Below are 20,998 nucleotides of genomic sequence, written 5' to 3' on the forward strand. Positions count from 1 at the left end.
TAATAAATAGCATCATGATATAACAAAATGGCTGCTTGCAGCTTCAATGAATTTGCCTTTAGTGGGTGTATGGATATAAGTATTGACACAAATTTGGTTGAAATTAATACTATTTCATGTATTTGAGTATTAATTACCATGTTATAAATTAATTGAATTGAATTAACTACGTTTTTAATGAAATGTATTAAAACAACGCAGTTTTAGGACAACCCTACTTCCTGAAACGCTTTGCTCCGCCTCTCTTCTTTACATTGATGGAAGCCAATCACAGTGCAGATTTTTAAAGCGGAAATGACGCAAACTTTGTTTTGACCAATGTCATTTGCTGAAAGAGGTAAACGTCTGCCTCCTTCATGCGGATTAATATGCCTCCAATGGGGAACATGTAGCCCGAGAAGAATTTATGTGTGTTCTAGTTTATTAGCGTTCTGTCTTCGTATTGGAAAGGGTAAGAATTTAACTGTAATAGTTTATGGTTTACCTGTAGTTTGTGTTTCACAAATAATATATATTTTGTGCCGTAAATATACCTAATGTGCACGCTAAACGTTACAGTGGAAATGCATCAATAGCGTAGCCTACACGTTGTGAGTCATTAGTAACATTACGCCGACGCAGAATGTATTTTCCACAAAATGTGAGGGGGGGGGTCTTATCTCTTTGGAATGCGACTATTGCATTACGAGATCATCTCTTCTGCAATACATGTATATGACTTGTTAGACTCACGGAACGAACAGCTGTTTTATTTGAATCATGCACCTCAATTCTGTCATGCATGTAGAGAACTATTTTTGTCCCCCGCCCCTTTCGTAAATTTTCTAGTGGTTGCCAGGGACATTTAGCGAGAAATTCTATCACAATGAGCCAGAGAAGAATAATAGATTAACTCAATTGCGTATATATATTTAAAACAATTGGCCCCCAAAAATTGTCATAGAAGCAATGTTTTCATTCAATAGTTTAATATGTATTTAGAAATTCAATTTCACAAGATTATTTAAATCCTGGACAGATTTTCTATATCTCTGAACCCAAGTCTCTGAGTCACATTGCCAACATTCAACCAATAGGCTTTTTCCCCTTCTTTCAATAGTGTAGTTTACGGCAGGTAGCCGGCAGATAGCCTATTGGTTAGAGCGTTGGACTAGTAACCGAAAAGTTGCAAGATTGAATCCCCGAGCTGACAAGGTAAAAATCTGCTGTTCTGCCCCACTGTTCCTAGGCCGTGTTCTTAACTGACTTGCCTAGTTAAATAAAGGTTACAATATAATAAATGTTTGAAATAAAATAAATGTATAGTTTCATACAAACACTTGACACTGATATTTACTCTAGCAACAATGGTGTTTTTTTAATGTACTGTATGGTGTTCTGACACTGTTCGTAGTTCTCTAGCGATAGATCTACACTTATGAGTGTACACTTACTAGACATTTTAACTGTTCAGTGCGTCTTAGTTGTTTATTAGACATTTGATCCGTTCAGCAATATGGACGGCGATTTATTCATGGAATGTGAGGAGGAGGAGCTGGAGCCATGGCAACAGATGTATGATGATGTGGAGGAGGAGTTGGAATTCATAGAGGGCGACAACGACAACGGTGAGCATGCCCATTGGCCAACTATTGCCACAGAGACAGACTGACACACCCTTTTGACTGTCATCTTGGTGACAGACTGATCACAGCGTCCCTTGTCATGGTCTGAACATGTATGAATGGTCAATGACCCAGTCATATAGTCTGTTGGCATAAGACACGCGTCAAACTCATTCCACGGAGAGCCGAGAATCTGCAGGTTTTCGCTCCTCCCTTGTACTTGATTGATCAAATCAAATTGTATTTGTCACATGCGCCGAATACAACATGTGTAGTAGACCTTACAGTTAAATACTTACTTACAAGCCCTTAACCAACAATGCAGTTTTTTTTAAATACCTGAAAAATAAGAAAAAAGTAAGAGATAAGAAAAACAAATATTTAAAGAGCAGCAGTGAATAACAATAGCGGGGCTATTGGGGGGTACCGGTACTGTGTCAATGTGGAGGCTATATACAGGGGGTACCGATACAGAGTCAATGTGGAGGCTATATTACAGGGGGTACCGGTACAGAGTCAATGTGGAGGCTATATACAGGGGGTACCGGTACAGAGTCAATGTGGAGGCTATATTACAGGGGGTACCGGTACAGAGTCAATGTGGAGGCTATATACAGGGGGTACCGGTACAGAGTCAATGTGGAGGCTATATACAGGGGGTACTGGTACAGAGTCAATGTGGAGGCTATATACAGGGGGTACCGGTACAGAGTTAATGTGGAGGCTATATACAGGGGGTACCGGTACAGAGTCAATGGGTCAATGTGGAGGCTATATACAGGGGGTACCGGTACAGAGTTAATGTGGAGGCTATATACAGGGGGTACCGGTACAGAGTCAATGTGGAGGCTATATACAGGGGGTACCGGTACAGAGTCAATGTGGAGGCTATATACAGGGGGTACCGGTACAGAGTCAATGTGGAGGCTATATACAGGGCTACCGGTACAGAGTCAATGTGGAGGCTATATAGCCACTGCTAGCGGTCTTCAAAGCTAACTAGGACACCAGCGCGACATCAACCCAAAGCATATCAGACTGCTTTTTCTCTACCACATCTCCGGATTCCTACCGCAAGCTCTGAACCTTTACACCGGATCATCGCAACTAGCTAGCTGCAATCCGAGTGGCTACTCCTGGCTAACGTCTCTGTCCCAGAGCAAGCACCAGTTAGCCTTGAGCTAGCCTCGAGCTAAGCCCATCTCCCGACTAGCCGAAGAGGTCCAACAATACCTATTTTGCCAATTGGCCTGGACCCTCTACTGCCGACACGGAGCCCCGCCGATCCATCACGACTGGTCCGCCGACATAATCGTCCGAGGGGGTTTCAACAGGATTTTCCGCTGCGACATCGCCAAAGATCCATCTGCTGGCCAAGGCCCGCGAGCTTTCTGAATCGCTGTATCTCCAGCTCACCTAGCGTACTAGAGCACCTGTAGCATACTCCTGGGCTACAATTACCCGGGCCCACAACCGGTCTGTCGATGTCACCGCATGAAGAGGAATAAACAGACTCACCCCATCGCGACGTCCCCCAAAGGTTAACTCTCTAGCCCTCGCTATCTCCCTGCTTGCTAATTCGGCCTGCTAACGGCTAGCTTGTCAAGCTCCGGTCCGCTAACTGCTACCTTGTCTAGCTCGGGCCTACGAACTGTTAGCTTGTTAGCACAGGCCTGCTAACCGTCTGAACCACCGCGTCCCAATCACTCTCTGACCCCATTTACTTTCTATCTCTTTTTGATTTTTAATTTGTTTATACCTTCCGGAAACCTGCCTCACCCAATGTGATACGGAATCGCTATTACTTTTACTCTTATTTTTATTTTTATGACACACTCAAGAACCTCCAGACGCTAACCAGCTAACTAGCTACAAGCTATTTAGTCATTGTTAGTTTTTTAAAAACCTGGATAACACTCGCCAGCCCAGCTTCCCTGCCCATCCACCGCTGCCCCCTGGACACTGATCTCTTGGCTACATAGCTGACGCACGCTGGACTGTCCATTAATCACGGTACTCCTTTCTGCTTGTTTGTTTTACCTGTCGGCCCCGTTGCCTAGTCAACGCCATTTTACCTGCTGTTTGTTGTGCTAGCGGATTAGCCTCGCCTACTGTTTTTAGCTAGCTTTCCAAATTCAACACCTGTGATTACTGTATGCCTCGCTGTATGTCTCTCTCAGATGTCAATATGCCTTGTATACTGTTGTTCAGGTTAGTTATCATTGTTTTAGTTCACAATGGAGCCCCTAGACCCACTCTGCATACCCCTGTTACCTCCTTTGTCCCACCTCCCACACATGCGGTGACCTCACCCATTACAACCAGCATGTCCAGAGATACAACCTCTCTCATCATCACCCAGTGCCTGGGCCTACCTCCGCTGTACCCGCACCCCACCATACCCCTGTCTGCGCATTATGCTCTGAATATATTCTACCATGCCCAGAAACCTGCTCCTCTTATCCTCTGCCCCCAACGCTCTAGGCGACCAGTTTTGATAGCCTTTAGCCGCACCCTCATACTACTCCTTCTCTGTTCCGCGGGTGATGTGGAGGTAAACCCAGGCCCTGCATGTCCCCAGGTACCCTCATTTGTTGACTTCTGTGATCGAAAAAGCCTTGGTTTTATGCATGTCAACATCAGAAGCCTCCTCCCTAAGTTTGTTTTACTCACTGCTTTAGCACACTCTGCTAACCCTGATGTCCTTGCCGTGTCTGAATCCTGGCTCAGGAAGGCCACCAAAAATTCAGAGATTTCCATACCCAACTATAACATCTTCCGTCAAGATAGAACTGCCAAAGGGGCGGAGTTGCAGTCTACTGCAGAGATAGCCTGCAAAGTAATGTCATACTTTCCAGGTCCATACCCAAACAGTTCGAACTACTAATTTTGAAAATTACTCTCTCCAGAAATAAGTCTCTCACTGTTGCCGCCTGCTACCGACCACCCTCAGCTCCCAGCTGTGCCCTGGACACCATTTGTGAATTGATCGCCCCCATCTAGCTTCAGAGTTTGTTCTGTTAGGTGACCTAAACTGGGATATGCTTAACACCCCGGCAGTCCTACAATGTAAGCTAGATGCCCTCAATCTCACTCAAATCATCAAGGAATCCACCAGGTACAACCCTAACTCTGTAAACAAGGGCACCCTCATAGACGTCATCCTGACCAACTGGCCCTCCAAATACACCTCCGCTGTCTTCAACCAGGATCTCAGCGATCACTGCCTCATTGCCTGTATCCGCCACGGAGCCGCAGTCAAACGACCACCCCTCATCACTGTCAAACGCTCCCTAAAACACTTCTGTGAGCAGGCCTTTCTAATCGACCTGGCCCGGGTATCCTGGAAGGACATTGACCTCATCCCGTCAGTTGATGATGCCTGGTCATTCTTTAAAAGTAACTTCCTCACCATTTTAGATAAGCATGCTCCGTTCAAAAAATGCAGAACCAAGAACAGATACAGCCCTTGGTTCACTCCAGACCTGACTGCCCTCGACCAGCACAAAAACATCCTGTGGCGGACTGCAATAGCATCGAATAGCCCCGTGATATGCAACTGTTCAGGAAGTCAGGAACCAATACACGCAGTCAGTCAGGAAAGCTAAGGCCAGCTTCTTCAGGCAGAAGTTTGCATCCTGTAGCTCCAACTCCAAAAAGTTCTGGGACACTGTGAAGTCCATGGAGAACAAGAGCACCTCCTCCCAGCTGCCCACTGCACTGAGGCTAGGTAACACGGTCTCCACCGATAAATCCACGATTATCGAAAGCTTCAATAAGCACTTCTCAACGGCTGGCCATGCCTTCCACCTGGCTACTCCAACCTCGGCCAACAGCTCCGCCCCCGCAGCTCCTCGCCCAAGCCTCTCCAGGTTCTCCTTTACCCAAATCCAGATAGCAGATGTTCTGAAAGAGCTGCAAAACCTAGACCCGTACAAATCAGCTGGGCTTGACAATCTGGACCCTCTATTTCTGAAACTATCTGCCGCCATTGTCGCAACCCCTATTACCAGCCTGTTCAACCTCTCTTTCATATCGTCTGAGATCCCCAAGGATTGGAAAGCTGCCGCAGTCATCCCCCTCTTCAAAGGGGAGACACCCTGGACCCAAACTGCTATAGACCTATATCCATCCTGCCCTGCCTATCTAAGGTCTTCGAAAGCCAAGTCAACAAACAGGTCACTGACCATCTCGAATCCCACCGTACCTTCTCCGCTGTGCAATCTGGTTTCCGAGCCGGTCACGGTGCACCTCAGCCACGCTCAAGGTACTAAACGATATCATAACCGCCATCGATAAAAGACAGTACTGTGCAGCCGTCTTCATCGACCTCGCCAAGGCTTTCGACTCTGTCAATCACCATATTCTTATCGGCAGACTCAATAGCCTCGGTTTTTCGGATGACTGCCTTGCCTGGTTCACCAATTACTTTGCAGACAGAGTTCAGTGTGTCAAATCGGAGGGCATGCTGTCCGGTCCTCTGGCAGTCTCTATGGGGGTGCCACAGGGTTCAATTCTCGGGCCTACTCTTTTCTCTGTATATATCAATGATGTTGCTCTTGCTGCGGGCGATTCCCTGATCCACCTCTCGCAGACGACACCATTCTATATACTTTCGGCCCGTCATTGGACACTGTGCTATCTAACCTCCAAACGAGCTTCAATGCCATACAGCACTCCTTCCGTGGCCTCCAACTGCTCTTAAACGCGAGTAAAACCAAATGCATGCTTTTCAACCGATCGCTGCCTGCACCCGCATGCCCGACTAGCATCACCACCCTGGATGGTTCCGACCTTGAATATGTGGACATCTATAAGTACCTAGGTGTCTGGCTAGACTGCAAACTCTCCTTCCAGACTCACATCAAACATCTCCAATCGAAAATCAAATCAAGAGTCGGCTTTCTATTCCGCAACAAAGCCTCCTTCACTCACGCCGCCAAGCTTACCCTAGTAAAACTGACTATCCTACCGATCCTCGACTTCGGCGATGTCATCTACAAAATGGCTTCCAACACTCTACTCAGCAAACTGGATGCAGTCTATCACAGTGCCATCCGTTTTGTCACCAAAGCACCTTATACCACCCACCACTGCGACTTGTATGCTCTAGTCGGCTGGCCTTCGCTACATATTCGTCGCCAGACCCACTGGCTCCAGGTCATCTACAAGTCCATGCTAGGTAAAGCTCCGCCTTATCTCAGTTCACTGGTCACGATGGCAACACCCATCCGTAGCACGCGTTCCAGCAGGTGTATCTCACTGATCATCCCTAAAGCCAACACCTCATTTGGCCGCCTTTCGTTCCAGCACTCTGCTGCCTGTGACTGGAACGAACTGCAAAAATCGCTGAAGTTGGAGACTTTTATCTCCCTCACCAACTTCAAACATCAGCTATCCGAGCAGCTAACCGATCGCTGCAGCTGTACATAGTCTATTGGTAAATAGCCCACCCATTTTCACCTACCTCATTCCCATACTGTTTTTATACTGTTTTATTTATTTATTTACTTTTCTGCTCTTTTGCACACCAATATCTCTACCTGTACATGACCATCTGATCATTTATCACTCCAGTGTTAATCTGCAAAATTGTATTATTCGCCTACCTCCTCATGCCTTTTGCACACATTGTATATAGACTGCCCATTTTTTTTCTACTGTGTTATTGACTTAATTGTTTACTCCATGTGTAACTCTGTGTTGTCTGTTCACACTGCTATGCTTTATCTTGGCCAGGTCGCAGTTGCAAATGAGAACTTGTTCTCAACTAGCCTACCTGGTTAAATAAAGGTGAAATAAAAAAATAAAAATATATACAGGGGGTACCGGTACAGAGTCAATGTGGAGGCTATATACAGGGGGTACCGGTACAGAGTCAATGTGGAGGCTATATACAGGGGGTACCGGTACAGAGTCAATGTGGAGGCTATATACAGGGGGTACCGGTACAGAGTCAATGTGGAGGCTATATACAGGGGGTACCGGTACAATGTGTCAATGTGCTGGGGCACCGGTGTCGAGGTAATTGACATAATTATGTACATGCAGGTAGGGTTGTTAAGTGGCTATGCATAGATAATAACAGAGTTGTAGCGGGGGTATCTGGGTAGCCATTTGATTAGCTGTTCAGGAGTCTTATGGCTTAGGGGTAGAAGCTGTTTAGAAGCCTCTTGGACCTAGACTTGGCGCTCCGGTACGCTTGCTGTGCGGTAGCAGAGAGAACAGTCTATGACTAGGGTGGGTGGAGTTTTTGACGATTTTTAGGACCTTCTTCTGACACCGCCTGGTATAGAGATCCTGGATAGCAGGAAGCTTGGCTGGGCCGTACGCACTACCCTCTGAAGTGCCTTGCGGTCGGAGGCCAAGCAGTTGCCATACCAGGCAGTGATGCAAAAATGTTGAGGATCAGCGTGGTGGATGTGTGATCTACCCTTACCACCTGGGGGTGGCCTGTCAGGAAGTCTAGGATCCAGTTGCAGAGGGAGCTGTTTAGTCCCAGGGTCCTTAGCTTAGTGATGAGTTTTGAGGGAACTATGGTGTTGAATGCTGGGCTGTAGTCAATGAACAGCATTCTCACACACGTGTTCCTTTTGTCCAGGTGGGAATGGGCAGTGTGGAGTGCAATAGAGATTGCATCATCTGTGGATCTGTTGGTGCGGTATGCAAATTGGAGTAGGTCTAGGGTTTCTGGGATGATGGTGTTGATGTGAGCCATGACCAACTTTCAAAGCATTTAATGGCTACAGACATGAGTGCTACGGGTCTGTAGTCATTTAGGCAGGTTACCTTAGTGTTCTTGGGCACAGGAACTATGGTGGTCTGCATGAAACATGTTGGTATTACAGACTCAGACAGGGAGAGTTTGAAAATGTCAGTGAAGACACTTGCCAGTTGGTCAGCTCATGCTCAGAGTACACGTCCTGGTAATCGTCTGGCCCAGCGGCCTTGTGAATGTTGACCTGTTTGTAGGTCTTACTCACATCGGCTGCGGAGAGCGTGATCACACAGTCATCCGGAACAGTTGATGCTCTCATGCATGTTTCAGTGTTATTTGCCTCGAAGCGAGCATAGAAGTTATTTAGCTCGTCTGGTAGGCTCATGTCACTGGGCAGCTCTCGGCTGTGCTTCCCTTTGTAGTCTGTAATGGTTTGCAAGCCCTGCCACATACGACGAGTGTCGGAACAGTCGGTGTAGTTCGATTCGATTGATGAATTAGGTTCCGTAATTAGTAAGGAACTCCCCTCACCTGGTTGTCTAGGTCTTAATAGAAAGGAAACACAAAAAACCAGCAGACACTAGGCCCTCCATGGAATGAGTTTGACACCCCTGGCATAGGACTATGCTGTGAAGGTGAATAAAATCAAAGTTTATTTGTCCTGTGCACAGGATACAACAAGGGGTACAGTGAAATGCTTATTTGCAAGCTTTTCCTCAACAATGGAATATTCAATATCAATGGTCAAGAAGTAAGAAATACAGAATAAGAAACTGAAAAAAACAGCTCAGAATCAATACTAGGTCAGATCAAATAAAAACACACGAGAATGGATGCTAATTCTCATGTAGTTTAACTGTACCTTGCTGTCTATGCCATTGTGTGTTTCCTGCAGTCTGTGAAGCCTCCTTTTTCTCCTCGACATCCCGAGAGACTCCAATTCCCAGCATACCCTCCCTCACTCCCTCAGCTGCACAACGTGTCCCGGCAACGGTTTCCAACACAATCCTGTCCTCCTCCTCTGTCTTGCAGCGCACCACTAGAGCACGTGAGTTGATGTTTTGGGGGGAAGGATGGTGTCTCAAACGCACACTGCCCAAAGGCTAAAACAGCTGTCGTTACTTTCAGAAACACAGGAAAAGCTCTGGAATTGATTTTCATTATTTGATTGTACAGGAGTATTTATACATGTGTTATACACCTCGGAGTCGGAAACTAAAGAGAATGCACAAGCTGCTCCTTTTTAAAGTGGCAACACTGATTATAATATAGAACCGAGGACTGAAGCTGTTGTAGCAGACATGAGTGGCTCATGGTCTTGTGATGAGGTAGCCCCTGCCTACGACATCAAAATCAGTGTTATTCTCAGCAAAGGGGGAACGTCCTCTTGGTCTAACAGTCAAGACATTGGTTTCTCCCTTGGTAGACCTGAGTTCAGATCCCGCCCTGGACACTAACCACTAGGTTGTCCCCCTTCCTCTGTGTCCCTCAGCTCCTGTGTCGTCATCGGTGTTACCTCAATTTATGGTCCCCACGGGAGTCCCTGGTATGCCCTCTCTGGTACCATCTGGCATGGTCCAGGGACAACAGCTGATCCAGATCCAAACCCCTACAGGTCTGAGCACCATGCTACTGCCCACAGCTGTTAACCCTGGTGCCGGCCCGGCCAATGCCCAGCAGATCTACTTCACCCAGGTACGGACTGCATCAGTGCTCATGGATCTTCTCTGACCTGCTTTGGTTCAGCTCAGCGAGGTGGAATGCATTTAAGAATGTATTTAACTTCATCTCATTACTATATCTACTATATCTCACAGGGTTTCCCGGTCCGAAACGTCAGGCCTGGGCAGAACCCTATGGGGATAGTTCTGAATTTACAACAAGGCCAGATGATTCGACCCATCACCCTGCTCTCTGGTAATTTTATAACTTTATATCTTTAATTTCAGCATCTTTATCCAGTGCTGTTTTCACAGAGCTACAATAGAAATACAGGGGTCCCAATGGTATAGTAACACCATTTTGTTAACAGCCCTCTCTCTCCTATGGTAGGACCTGGAGGGCAGTTCTTTGCTCCGTCTATGGGGATGCCTCAGGTTGTGACCCAGCCTGCACAGATTAGGCCCACTGCTGGCCCCAGTGGTGTTTTACGGCAGGCGGTGCCCAGCACCTTTGCCACTATGCAAATCCCTGCCACCCTCACCATCCGCGGGTCCAGTCACGCCCCCCTCACCACCACGGCTAGCACCATGGGCACCCGGCCCACTCTACTCAACACTCCCTCACAGCCTCAGATTTGTAAATTCTTATTTTATGGGTGGGTCTAAATTCAATGAAGTACAGCTTTTGTATCTATAGTGACATCTGTTGAACATCCCCTGCTTTCCTTTGTGCTATAGTGAAATGGAACCAAGTCCCAGTCGCTCTCCAATCGCAGCTTCTGCAGATCATCAAGAGCAACAGCCAGGCCAATGTACCCGTGGCCACGCCCCTGACACAGGGCAACACCAAAGGTACAGTGTTTACATCCATATCAGATCTATTTCTCATTGTCATATTCCCTCGCTGGTTCTAAGTGTAAAAATGTCGCTGAACAGAACATCGGGCAAATGTTTCCCTGTTCTGTTTGTTTTACAGTTGATCGGGAGGTAAAGATATGCCACCGATGTGGAGCCCAATTCAAAATGCAAGAAGCACTTCAAGGACATATGTGTGTAAGAAGCTTAATCATATGCACCATAGAACATTCCAGATATTAAACCATGAACATTCACCACTAGTAATGATGAGAATGATGGCAATTTAAACTGTATTGAATTCCCCCTCCCAGTTCTGCTGTCCAGACCTGGTCATTACTGCTGGGCCTTCCAGCAGCAGTGGCACTCAGAACCCCCTGCCAGAACTGGCTCCCAGCTCCAACCCAGACCCTCCACCTAAGGTGGTTATGCTAGTGGATGATTTCTACTATGGCCACTTCGCGGGCCAACAGTCCCTGGTCGACAGCCAGCCCACGAAGCTGAACTATTCCTTCAAATGTGTCATCTGTCCCAAGAGGTCCAATAGCAACATTAGGTGAGGATGGGGTCCCCTGCTGCAGATACACACACAGTATGTACACATACAGGCTGACCATAAATTGATTTGAAATGACAACATTTTAGGGGTAGAATTATCAATCAAATGTTTGCATGTGATATATTGCCACAAAAGTATCTGGACCACTTATTCAAGTGTTAGAACTATGCAAATGCAAATGTCAATTGATGGAAGGATGTTAACTGTGTGTGCGTGCTCTGCAGGCTGATGGACCACATGAAGCAGCACCCAGAGATGACTAAATGGGTGGACCAGCTGACCTCCTGTCAGCACTGCTTCCGCCAGTTCTCTACCAGCGCCCAGCTCCAGTACCATGTGGAGAATGCCCACGGGCCCACTCAGTCTTCCAGTACACCCTCACATTACCATACTTACATATTCACCTGTTGTTAAATGTGCATCCTGTGAGATAGATTCTTATGATTAAACTAAGTTGCATTTGATGGGGGATTTGTGATTACTTTTCTCTATTGACCGTGCAGCTTGTTGTAAGATCTGTGAGTGGGCGTTTGAGAGTGAGCCTGTGTTCCTGCATCACATGAAGAACACCCACAAACCAGGAGAGATGCCCTATATTTGCCAGGTTGGTAACCTTTGACCTCCAGTTAAACAGGATAGAATAAATGCTGGCCTTTCCATTTCCTCTCAGAACCACACCTTCCTGAAGTCCCATCCCTTCTTCTTTTCAAGGTGTGTCGGTACCGGTCTTCTTTCTTTTCTGATGTGTACAACCACTTCTGTACCAATCATGCAAAGACGTGCAACCAGCTGTGTGTCTACTGCCTGAAGGTGTTCAAGAGCCCCAACTCCTACCAGCAGCATTACATACGACACCAGGTAGAGGAACAACCCAGGCCCATTACATTTTATGTAATTTAGCAGACACTCTTATCCAGAACAATTTACAGTAGTGAGTGCATACATTTTATCGTACTGGTCCCCCGTGGGAATCAAACCCACAACCCTGGTGTTGCAAGTCCCATGCTCTACCAACTAAGCCAAACAGGACCATAAAAAAGTAAGGATCGTTCCCATTTAAAACTGTTGTAAAGAATTTACTTAAAGGAAGGCATTTTCTTAAAGTGCAAAAAAGTATTTATGGCCTGGTTTCCCACACTCATATTATACCTAGTCTTAGATTAAACACTAATCTCAACAGAGAATCTTCATTGTAAGTGTGTATTTAGTCCAGGACTAGGATTAATCTGGGTCTGGGAAACCGGTCCCATATGTTTTATAAAGGCAGTGATACTGCAAAGTAGGCGTTGCAAGAAAGTGTTTTGTAAACTCTTGTACAAAGACAAAACGAGATCACAATTTCTTCTGAAGTTTATGTATATCCCTGAAACGCTGAACCCAACTCTTGATTTTTCAGGCCAGTAGAGCGAGTCACTGCAACAAGTGCCGTTTGCAGTTCCTCTCTGCCACGGACAGGATGGAGCACAAAACCCACAGCCACAGGACCTTCCGCAAACCCAAGCAGCTGGAGGGGCTCCAACCTGGGACTAAAGTGAGTTGATGAACAGCTTCATTTCACTGATTAGACCTTCTCTTACTTGTGCCACAAAGTGACATCATCCACAGAGAAATGTCTTGCCACTTTATCTACACTCTTAGTAGAAAAGGTGCTTTCTGCTATTCCCATAGGAGAACCTTTGAAGAACCTTTTTTGGTTCCATGTAGAATCCTTACAGGGGGTTCAACATGGAACCCAAAATAAGGGTTCTACATGGAACCCAAAAGGGTTCTCCTATGGGGATAGCCGAAAAACCCTTTTGGAACCCTTTTTTCTAAGAGCGTAGAGATTCAGGCAATTTACTTGTTGGACAAGGTTAACCAAAAAGAAATGCATGTCCTAGATCAAGAAGAGTTATATTAGTATAGGTATAGTATTCATAAGTATAATGGGGTTAAACACTGTGTTCTATTCTTGTCTGTGTACTTAGGTGACCATCAGGGCATATTCCCACCACAAGGGACAGTTGCCCAAGAATGTACCTATGGACTATAAGACGACAGGCCCCACTCCTCAGGCGGGCCAGACCTACACAAACATACAACATAAACTACAACATCAGTCCAAACCACCTCCACAAACAACCAGAACCACCATGAGGAAATCCATCAAGCAGTTGGACCTGCTCACCAAGTTTCAGAAACGGAGGTGAGTAATAGTCATATTGTTGTACATGGAGCGACTACAAATCCCAGGAGCTCTTCTATCATTAATCTCAGACTTAGTTTTTGATTGAGAAGTGTGACAGTAGCGCTAGCTTGCCCTCTGAGAGCATGTATAAACATAATCATCATTTGGTGGGTGTTTGTTATTTTTCACACATGTACACGTGTGTATTAATACGTGTGTGAGTTGGAAATACAATTTTTTTTGCATATCCCAACTCTCCCTGAAACACCCTTGGAGGGTTGGCTCACGGACAGGATGATGTATAAACGCATATATTGTGGCTGAAGTGTCTGACCTCTGTGTGACCTCTACAGTGTGTCTCTAGTCAAGCAGCGGTGCATGGAGTGCAGCTCAGACGTACCCAGCTTCCCCGACCACTACCCCACCTTCGTCCACTGTGCTGTGTGCCCCTACAGCACGTGCTGTTCGCGCTCCTACGCAGACCACATGATTACGTGAGTCAAGCTTCAATATAGATAATGTTTTATTAGTCAAAGAAACAATGGTTCATTCATTGATCATAGATGACTTGGACAGTTTGATAGTGTTCATTTCTCTTGTTGCAGAAATCATGCACCACGTATGAAAACCAACCGCGTCCCCCTGCACAAGCGGCCTCCCCCTTGGTAATGGACACCTTTACTGCTGTGTTTTTGATCTTTTTTGCCTTGCCAGTTACTAGGGACACGTTCCAACCTTCTTTCCCTCTGTTCCACACAGCTATTTGAAGCTGCGGTGTGAACTCTGTGACTTCAGCTCTCAGACAGGGGACCTTATGGCCAAGCACCTGGCCCAGGACCCAAGTCATGGCTCTAGCACCTGTACACCAAACGGTAGGTGTCTTCAAGCTCCCACAGAACTCCAAACAGATAGCCTTTGCATGTCAGTTTTACCATGGAAGGAGAAAGATGCTTTATATTTGCAGTTTAGAAAATGTTTTGAAATTGCTAGCACAATTTATAAAGTGTATACTACTACGTACAATGCATAAGCATTTAGACATGAACATTTATACACCATTAATCTTATTCATGAAATGTACTATAACGTAGAACCAGGATGGCAACACCCTAACAAAATGTATCTATTCATGGTGACAGCAAAAGAGACCCATGATTTGACATCTAGTTGTGGTGGGTTGCTGTCGTTATTTGCTTTGTTGTTTAACTTGGCCTGATGCCAAATGTTTTGTTGCACAAGGTGTTGAGCTTATCTCCCCTTGTGAACACTGAAAGACATGGTAGGATTCACACCAGATATTGTACACTGAAAGACATGGTAGGATTCACACCAGATATTGTACACTGAAAGACATGGTAGGGTTCACACCAGATATTGTACAGTGAGACATGATTCACACCAGATATTGTACAGTGAGACATGATTCACACCAGATATTGTACAGTGAGAGACATGATTCACACCAGATATTGTACACTGAAAGACATGGTTCACACCAGATATTGTACAGTGAGACATGGTTCACACCAGATATTGTGGAGTGCCCATAAAATCCCCTCATATAGGACACCAGAGGGGGCCTTCAATCATAAATATTTGTACATCTATATTGGTTAGAACAAGGCCTTATGTTCTGGTCATGAGGTCGCACTAAAGCTATTGGCCCTACCTAATGTAAAACTATTTTTACAAATTTGTAAAGACACAAAAAAATGAAATGGTGAGCGAGTATAGGCCGTGTGTGTGTGTGTACAAAAAGTAATGTGGAAAAAGATGAACCACACGCTTATTCACAACCACACACAACAGGTGTTTGTTACCACACATTCCCCTTCTCTTCATTAATGAGGTCAAAGAACTCTACATGGCTGCATCCCATGTTGCTCGTTCACACACTAGCATCAACTAGATTCAGCCACGTGACCATTTTAGTTTTTCTTGAGGGGATGGTCAAGGGGCCAAAACATAATTACAAATCATTTGTAGACTGCAAATTGACCTCAAAGCCCAAACAGATATAATATTTGACTAAAACATCATTTCAAACCTTGCTTACATTTGTATAAGATCACATATGTCTCTATTATGCGTGGGAATACGTTGGAACAGGAAATGTAAATCACCTGGCCCTGATTTGCTGGTGTGTTTACAGTCTTATGTCCAACAAAGAGGCCTGCGGGCTGCCACTTGTTGAACCCTGCATTACAGGAACTGACCGACTGTTGTACATCAAGACACACTCCAAAGCATGTTTTGTGCCAAAGTAAATAGGAAAATGTGTGGAGTCTAAAAATGACCCAAGTGCAGAGGAGTAATGTCTTACCAAGGAGACAGTCTGCATACCAATCTGTCTTCCTCTGCCGTTTATGTTGTCTTCAGACTACTGGCCAGTTGTGAAGGTGTTATATTTTACCCTCGTTCCAAACACATGGTGTTGTAAAAGTGGACTTGCGCTGACATAAGAAATGGCCCAGGGTGTTTATAAAAGTAAAGTTGTGTCAACTTGGCTCTGTGGGGCAGAAGAAAGACTAACTGTTGTTCCTGTGATCCCCTTCCCTCCCCCACAGAGTCTCTGGAGTCTGACATTGAGTTCTGCCAAGAGGAGGAGGACAAATCTGGGGGGGGTGTGGAAGTGGGGAGGTCTGAATGGGCGTTAATGGAGAATTGGAGAGAACCTCTGCTGAGAGGCACCAATGCCGCAACCATCCTCGACTTCACAGAGAGCTGCGGTCCTCGCCAGTCCTTAAACAAAAACAGCGACGCTGTCGACTACTTCAACCTGCTCTTCCCGTACTCGCTCATGGAGCTCATCGCCAACGAGACCAACGCCAAGGCCAAGACCTGCCAGTTTCTTGGGCAGCGTGACCCGGACTGGGTCCCTGTTGCCGCTCACGAGATCAAGGGCTTCATAGGTCTCAGTATCCTCATGGGCCTTCAGAGCCTCCCAGAGCCTGCCAACTACTGGTCCTGGCAGCACTACGACAACTGCCACACCTTTTTCAGGGCCATGTCCATCAAGCGCTTCCAACAGATCTCCAACAACATCTGGATGGGTAGTCTGCTCACCTCCATGGAGGAGGAGGAGGAGGGGGAGGGCAGTGGCAGCGACAGGCTGCGTCTCTTTAGACCTATGCTGAGCATCCTTGGCGACTCCATGTGGGAAGCCTACCAACCCAACCGGTGCCTGGCCATCGACCGGGCCCTGCTGCCCAGCCTGGAGACGGAGGCTGGCCAAGCCAAAGGGAACCCCAAGGCCCAACCAGGGGTGTGGCTGCTGTGTGACTCCAAGTCGGGCTACTGCCACCGACTGCTCATCCACATGGGGAGGGAGAAGGAGAATGAGCTGGGGTTCAGTGTAGTTCCCCCCTTAGTGGAGGGACTCCAGCAGAAACACCACCAGCTCTTCCTGGGTAGCTCACTGGCCTCTGCCCCTCTCATGCAGAAGCTCTTGGACCAGGGCATTTATGCCTCTAGCTCCTTTCCTCCACCAAGCCCCATCCTCCCCAGGGAGCTGTGGGAGCAGGGTAAGTTGGAGAAGCCTGGGGACTTCCTGCAGAGGCAGTTGGGTCCCCTGCTGGCCACCCGCTGGAAAGACACCAAGGAGATGGGCTGCCTGTCCACCAACGCCAGGCCGGGGCAGCCAGACACAGTGTGGAGGAAGTCTCAAACCAAAGTGGGCGAACTCAGCCCAATCGAGCGGCCCTTAGCCTTCCGACTTCTGCAGGAGAATATGCGAGGAGTGGACATCTGCAAACAGCTGCTTGCCTGCAACCCTCTAGGAGGGCTGCCACTAGACAAGCACTGGCGCAGTCTCTTCTGGTTCCTGGTCAACCTGAGCATAGTCAACGCCTTCATAGTGCTGCGGGAAAGCCGCAAAGAGAACCCACCGTCATGGGTGCAGGGCGGACTCTTTACCCAGGCAAACTTTAGAAAGCGCTTAGGGCATCAGCTAGCCAAGTGTGCAGAGAGACAAGCACGCATCCACTCTGAGAATAAAGAGGGACTAGCGAGCGTGCGAGAAGTTGCCCTGCAAGGCAATCCAAATAAACTAAGGCACAGATTGGTTAAACTCACCGCCAAGACCAAGAGATGCAAGAACTGCAATCTGAAGAACCTGCGCCATGAGAGCGTGTTTGGATGCATCGTTTGCAAAGCCAACCTGTGCAAGCAGCCCAGCTGCTTCTGGGAGTATCATGGCTTCTCACCCCACCACTCAGGTCAATCATTTATTTGATGTTTTGTAGATGCACACACAATAATATCATCTCTTGTGATACCAAAACACATACAGTATATAATCAATTCAAGACTAGCTTAATCTCTTTGAGTATACAAGCGTCAAAGACATTGTCTGTGACTGCTTGACAGGGGAACTGTGAAGGATGATATTAATAATACATTATGACAGGGAAAACAAAGTCTACATAGTTCGACCTGAAACAGAAATGTTTGTTGTAACACATTTAGCTGCGTGCTCTTTCTTTTCAAATCTAAATCTCTTATCCTCTCTCTCTTTCTTTTTTAACAGGCTCCCCTAATGTTGGATTCATCATGGAGGACATGAGGTACTTTACGAGACACACTCCAGCCGTTTCACACAATTTACTCCCCCCAAAATATTGTGATTAATTGAGATGTTTTATCTGTCATGCCTCAAATACCACTCATCTTTCTTTCCTGCAGAAACACCACGGGAGCAGACCGCTTTGACGACAGCAGCGAGTGGGGTCCCTTAGGGCCGGAGAGTGACCTGGACGAGGCAATGGCCCCAGTGGAGGACATGGGCTCAGACACAGACAATGAAGAAATGGAAGTTGAAGGTCTTGGCAAGAGCGTTGATGAAATTGTTAATGAAGGGGAGTCTAAACAGCAGCCTGCTGTATCTGATCCTCCCGTCACCCCTCCGACAGTACGCCCGGTGGTAAAAGAACGAGAGGACACCCTCTCTGTGCGTCTGCTGAGGATAGTGCTGTTCGCTCTGTGCTGCGGGGAACGTCAAGCCGCCAAACAGCTATCCACCCAGTCTAATCTCATCCGGGCCTGTCTGAAGAACAAGGAGAAGCAGCTGGAACGTGATGGCCGGGGACCCGGCAAGGGAGAGGCGGTGGAGCGCATGGTGGAGTGGGTCATGGCCCAGCGAGAGCAGCAGCTGCCGCTCAACGAGAAGAACCTTTTTCAGAGGGCTTCTGAGATCCACAGCCAGGACGGTCACAGCAGCGCCTTCCGCATCTCTTATGACTGGGCTGTGAGCTTCATGCTGCAGCATAGCCTTGGCTGGCAGGCTGTTGGGCGGACTGCCACGGTCAGCTGCCGCTTGCCACGCTCCATGGAGGACAACGCTAACTCCTTCACCAAGTTCACCCGCAAGCACATCCAGGCCCACAATCTGCCCCACACAGGCATAGCTGCCATGGACGAGCTGTCTGTCTTCGTAGACATTGAGGCGCTTGCAGATCCAGCCAAAGTGGATAAAGAAGAGGCTCTCCAGCTGGTGGGAACCAGGGAACCTCTGGTCACCATCTATCTTTCAGCGCTGGCCGATGGCACCATGCTACGCACCCTGGTCCTAATCAAGGGGCAGCTTCCCAAGATGCAGGGCGCAGGCCTCCCCAACTCTGTCCTGCTGGAGGCCAAGGTGGAGGGATTCACCAGGGACGAGGAGTTGGCACTGTGGGAGTCTCAGGTGTGGCGCCAACATATGCTGGACCAGAACAGGAGTACCAAAGGCATGCTGATCCTGGACGGCCACCGTGGACACGTGTCTAAGGACTTCTTGACTACCCTTGGTGCCACTGGCACCCTTCCGGCCGTGGTCCCCGCTGGCTGCACCTGCCGCCTCCAGCCCCTGGAGATGTGCCTGCGGCCCGTGCTGCAGAGTTTCTTGCTGGCCCGCTGGGCCCGGCTGGCTGCCGAGGGTGGGGCAGCAGGGGCCACACACAAAGACCTAGTGCAGCTGCTAGTGGCCTGGCTAGTGGAGGCTTTGTCCTACCTAGAGGAACAGCCTGATCTGCTGCGACAGTCCTTCCACCTTACTGACTTGGTCCCTGGGCAGCGGGACCAGGAAATGACCAAGACTCTGACAGAGACCCAGTCAGAGCTGATGAGTACTCTCAGAGAGGCCCTGCTAGGGCCTGAGGTTCTGGAGCCAGAGTCACCAGCAGAGCTCGAGCAGGAAGACAGCAGGGGTACAGAGGACATGGAGGCTGGAGAAGAGAGGGTAGATGAGAAGCAAGAGACTGGAGAAGAGAGGGTAGATGAGGAGCAAGAGGCTGGAGAAGAGAGGGTAGATGAGAAGCAAGAGACTGGAGAAGAGAGGGTAGATGAGGAGCAAGAGGCTGGAGAAGAGAGGGTAGATGAGGAGCAAGAGGTTAAAGAAGGGAAGGTAGATGAAGAGCAGGAAAGTGAAGAAGGGACATTAGATGAGAATCACAAGGTAGCTATAGAAATGGACACAACAAAGGATAACATCTTGGAAAAGGGAGAAGAAGAGATGGAGCCACTGCCAGAGAGCCAGGTGGGTCCCATGAGGAGGTCTCCCCCTCTTAGTCCTTCCCTTTCACAAACTCTGAGTTGAATACTTCGGTCCTACTCAAGAACATCTGCCGTGTTGCCTTAGGCCACACAACCTGTGGTTCTTCCCTGCAAATGGCCACAGAAGATTACAGTGCATACTGTTAAAGTACAATTGGTCAACCTTTTAACCTTTTTTTTATGTCATCAGTGTGGGGAAACTGAGTGGGGATCCCTTGTTTGACTTGACAGGTTCTATGTTTTGCTTTAATGAACACTATGACGCACAACAGACTGGATCCAAACTCCATCAACCGTAAGGCATGTTCTTGTGGTGTTAGAAATCAAATGTAAACAGATCATCAACTGAACACAAACCATTTGAAGGTGCTATACTGTACATTAATGCATTCTTCATTCAGTTTGACAATATTTACTATGCATTGTTTAGTCTTTTCTAAAAGTTCAATGCCTTTTTGGCAGATTGGTGTTGGTTTACAAATTTGCCCCCCAACTTTTTCTTCCTTATCCCTTATTGCACTCAAATGACTTTACATACATTCTTTCCTTACCTTGAAAGTAGCCTAATCTATGGGCTAGAGAGACTCAGCCATATTGCTAGAAGGCTAGTAATGACGGCCTACAGCTATATAGAGTATTCTATTTATCTTAAGGACTTATAAACACATGTGATTTGGGTGAACTACCATGTTCTCTTGCCTGTGTCTGTCAGATTGTAGTACTGAGGAAGGGTTGACAAGCTTGAGAAATGTTGGGAATGTTGAATTCCTTATGGAGTTACATAATATCTAATGCATTTTGCAGATGTCCAATATGTTATTTAACAAGTATCTGAACTGTACCTCATTTGTCACAGTCATGGACACATAGAGATGAAATTAAATTCATCCTTTCTTTTCTGAC

At 47.1% G+C, this 20,998-nt stretch overlaps 1 protein-coding gene across 1 annotated transcript; it reads left to right on the top strand.

Annotated features, from left to right (window-relative positions):
* The first annotated feature begins 344 nt into the window (after positions 1-344).
* pogzb (pogo transposable element derived with ZNF domain b) lies at positions 345-20,997 on the top strand. The gene is given in 21 exon segments (XM_065027644.1): positions 345-451; positions 1,492-1,607; positions 9,218-9,370; positions 9,815-10,017; positions 10,140-10,239; positions 10,375-10,620; positions 10,722-10,835; positions 10,960-11,036; positions 11,153-11,394; positions 11,622-11,767; positions 11,901-12,001; positions 12,109-12,255; positions 12,794-12,928; positions 13,365-13,582; positions 13,918-14,058; positions 14,170-14,229; positions 14,324-14,436; positions 16,132-17,781; positions 18,093-18,129; positions 18,248-20,073; positions 20,076-20,997. Coding segments are annotated over 20 exon segments (5,856 nt in total). The 5' UTR covers positions 345-451; positions 1,492-1,495; the 3' UTR covers positions 20,111-20,997.
* Position 20,998: the final 1 nt, after the last annotated feature.

This window comes from Oncorhynchus nerka, linkage group LG14, assembly GCF_034236695.1.
Source record: "Oncorhynchus nerka isolate Pitt River linkage group LG14, Oner_Uvic_2.0, whole genome shotgun sequence".
Taxonomy (NCBI): Eukaryota; Metazoa; Chordata; class Actinopteri; order Salmoniformes; family Salmonidae; genus Oncorhynchus; species Oncorhynchus nerka.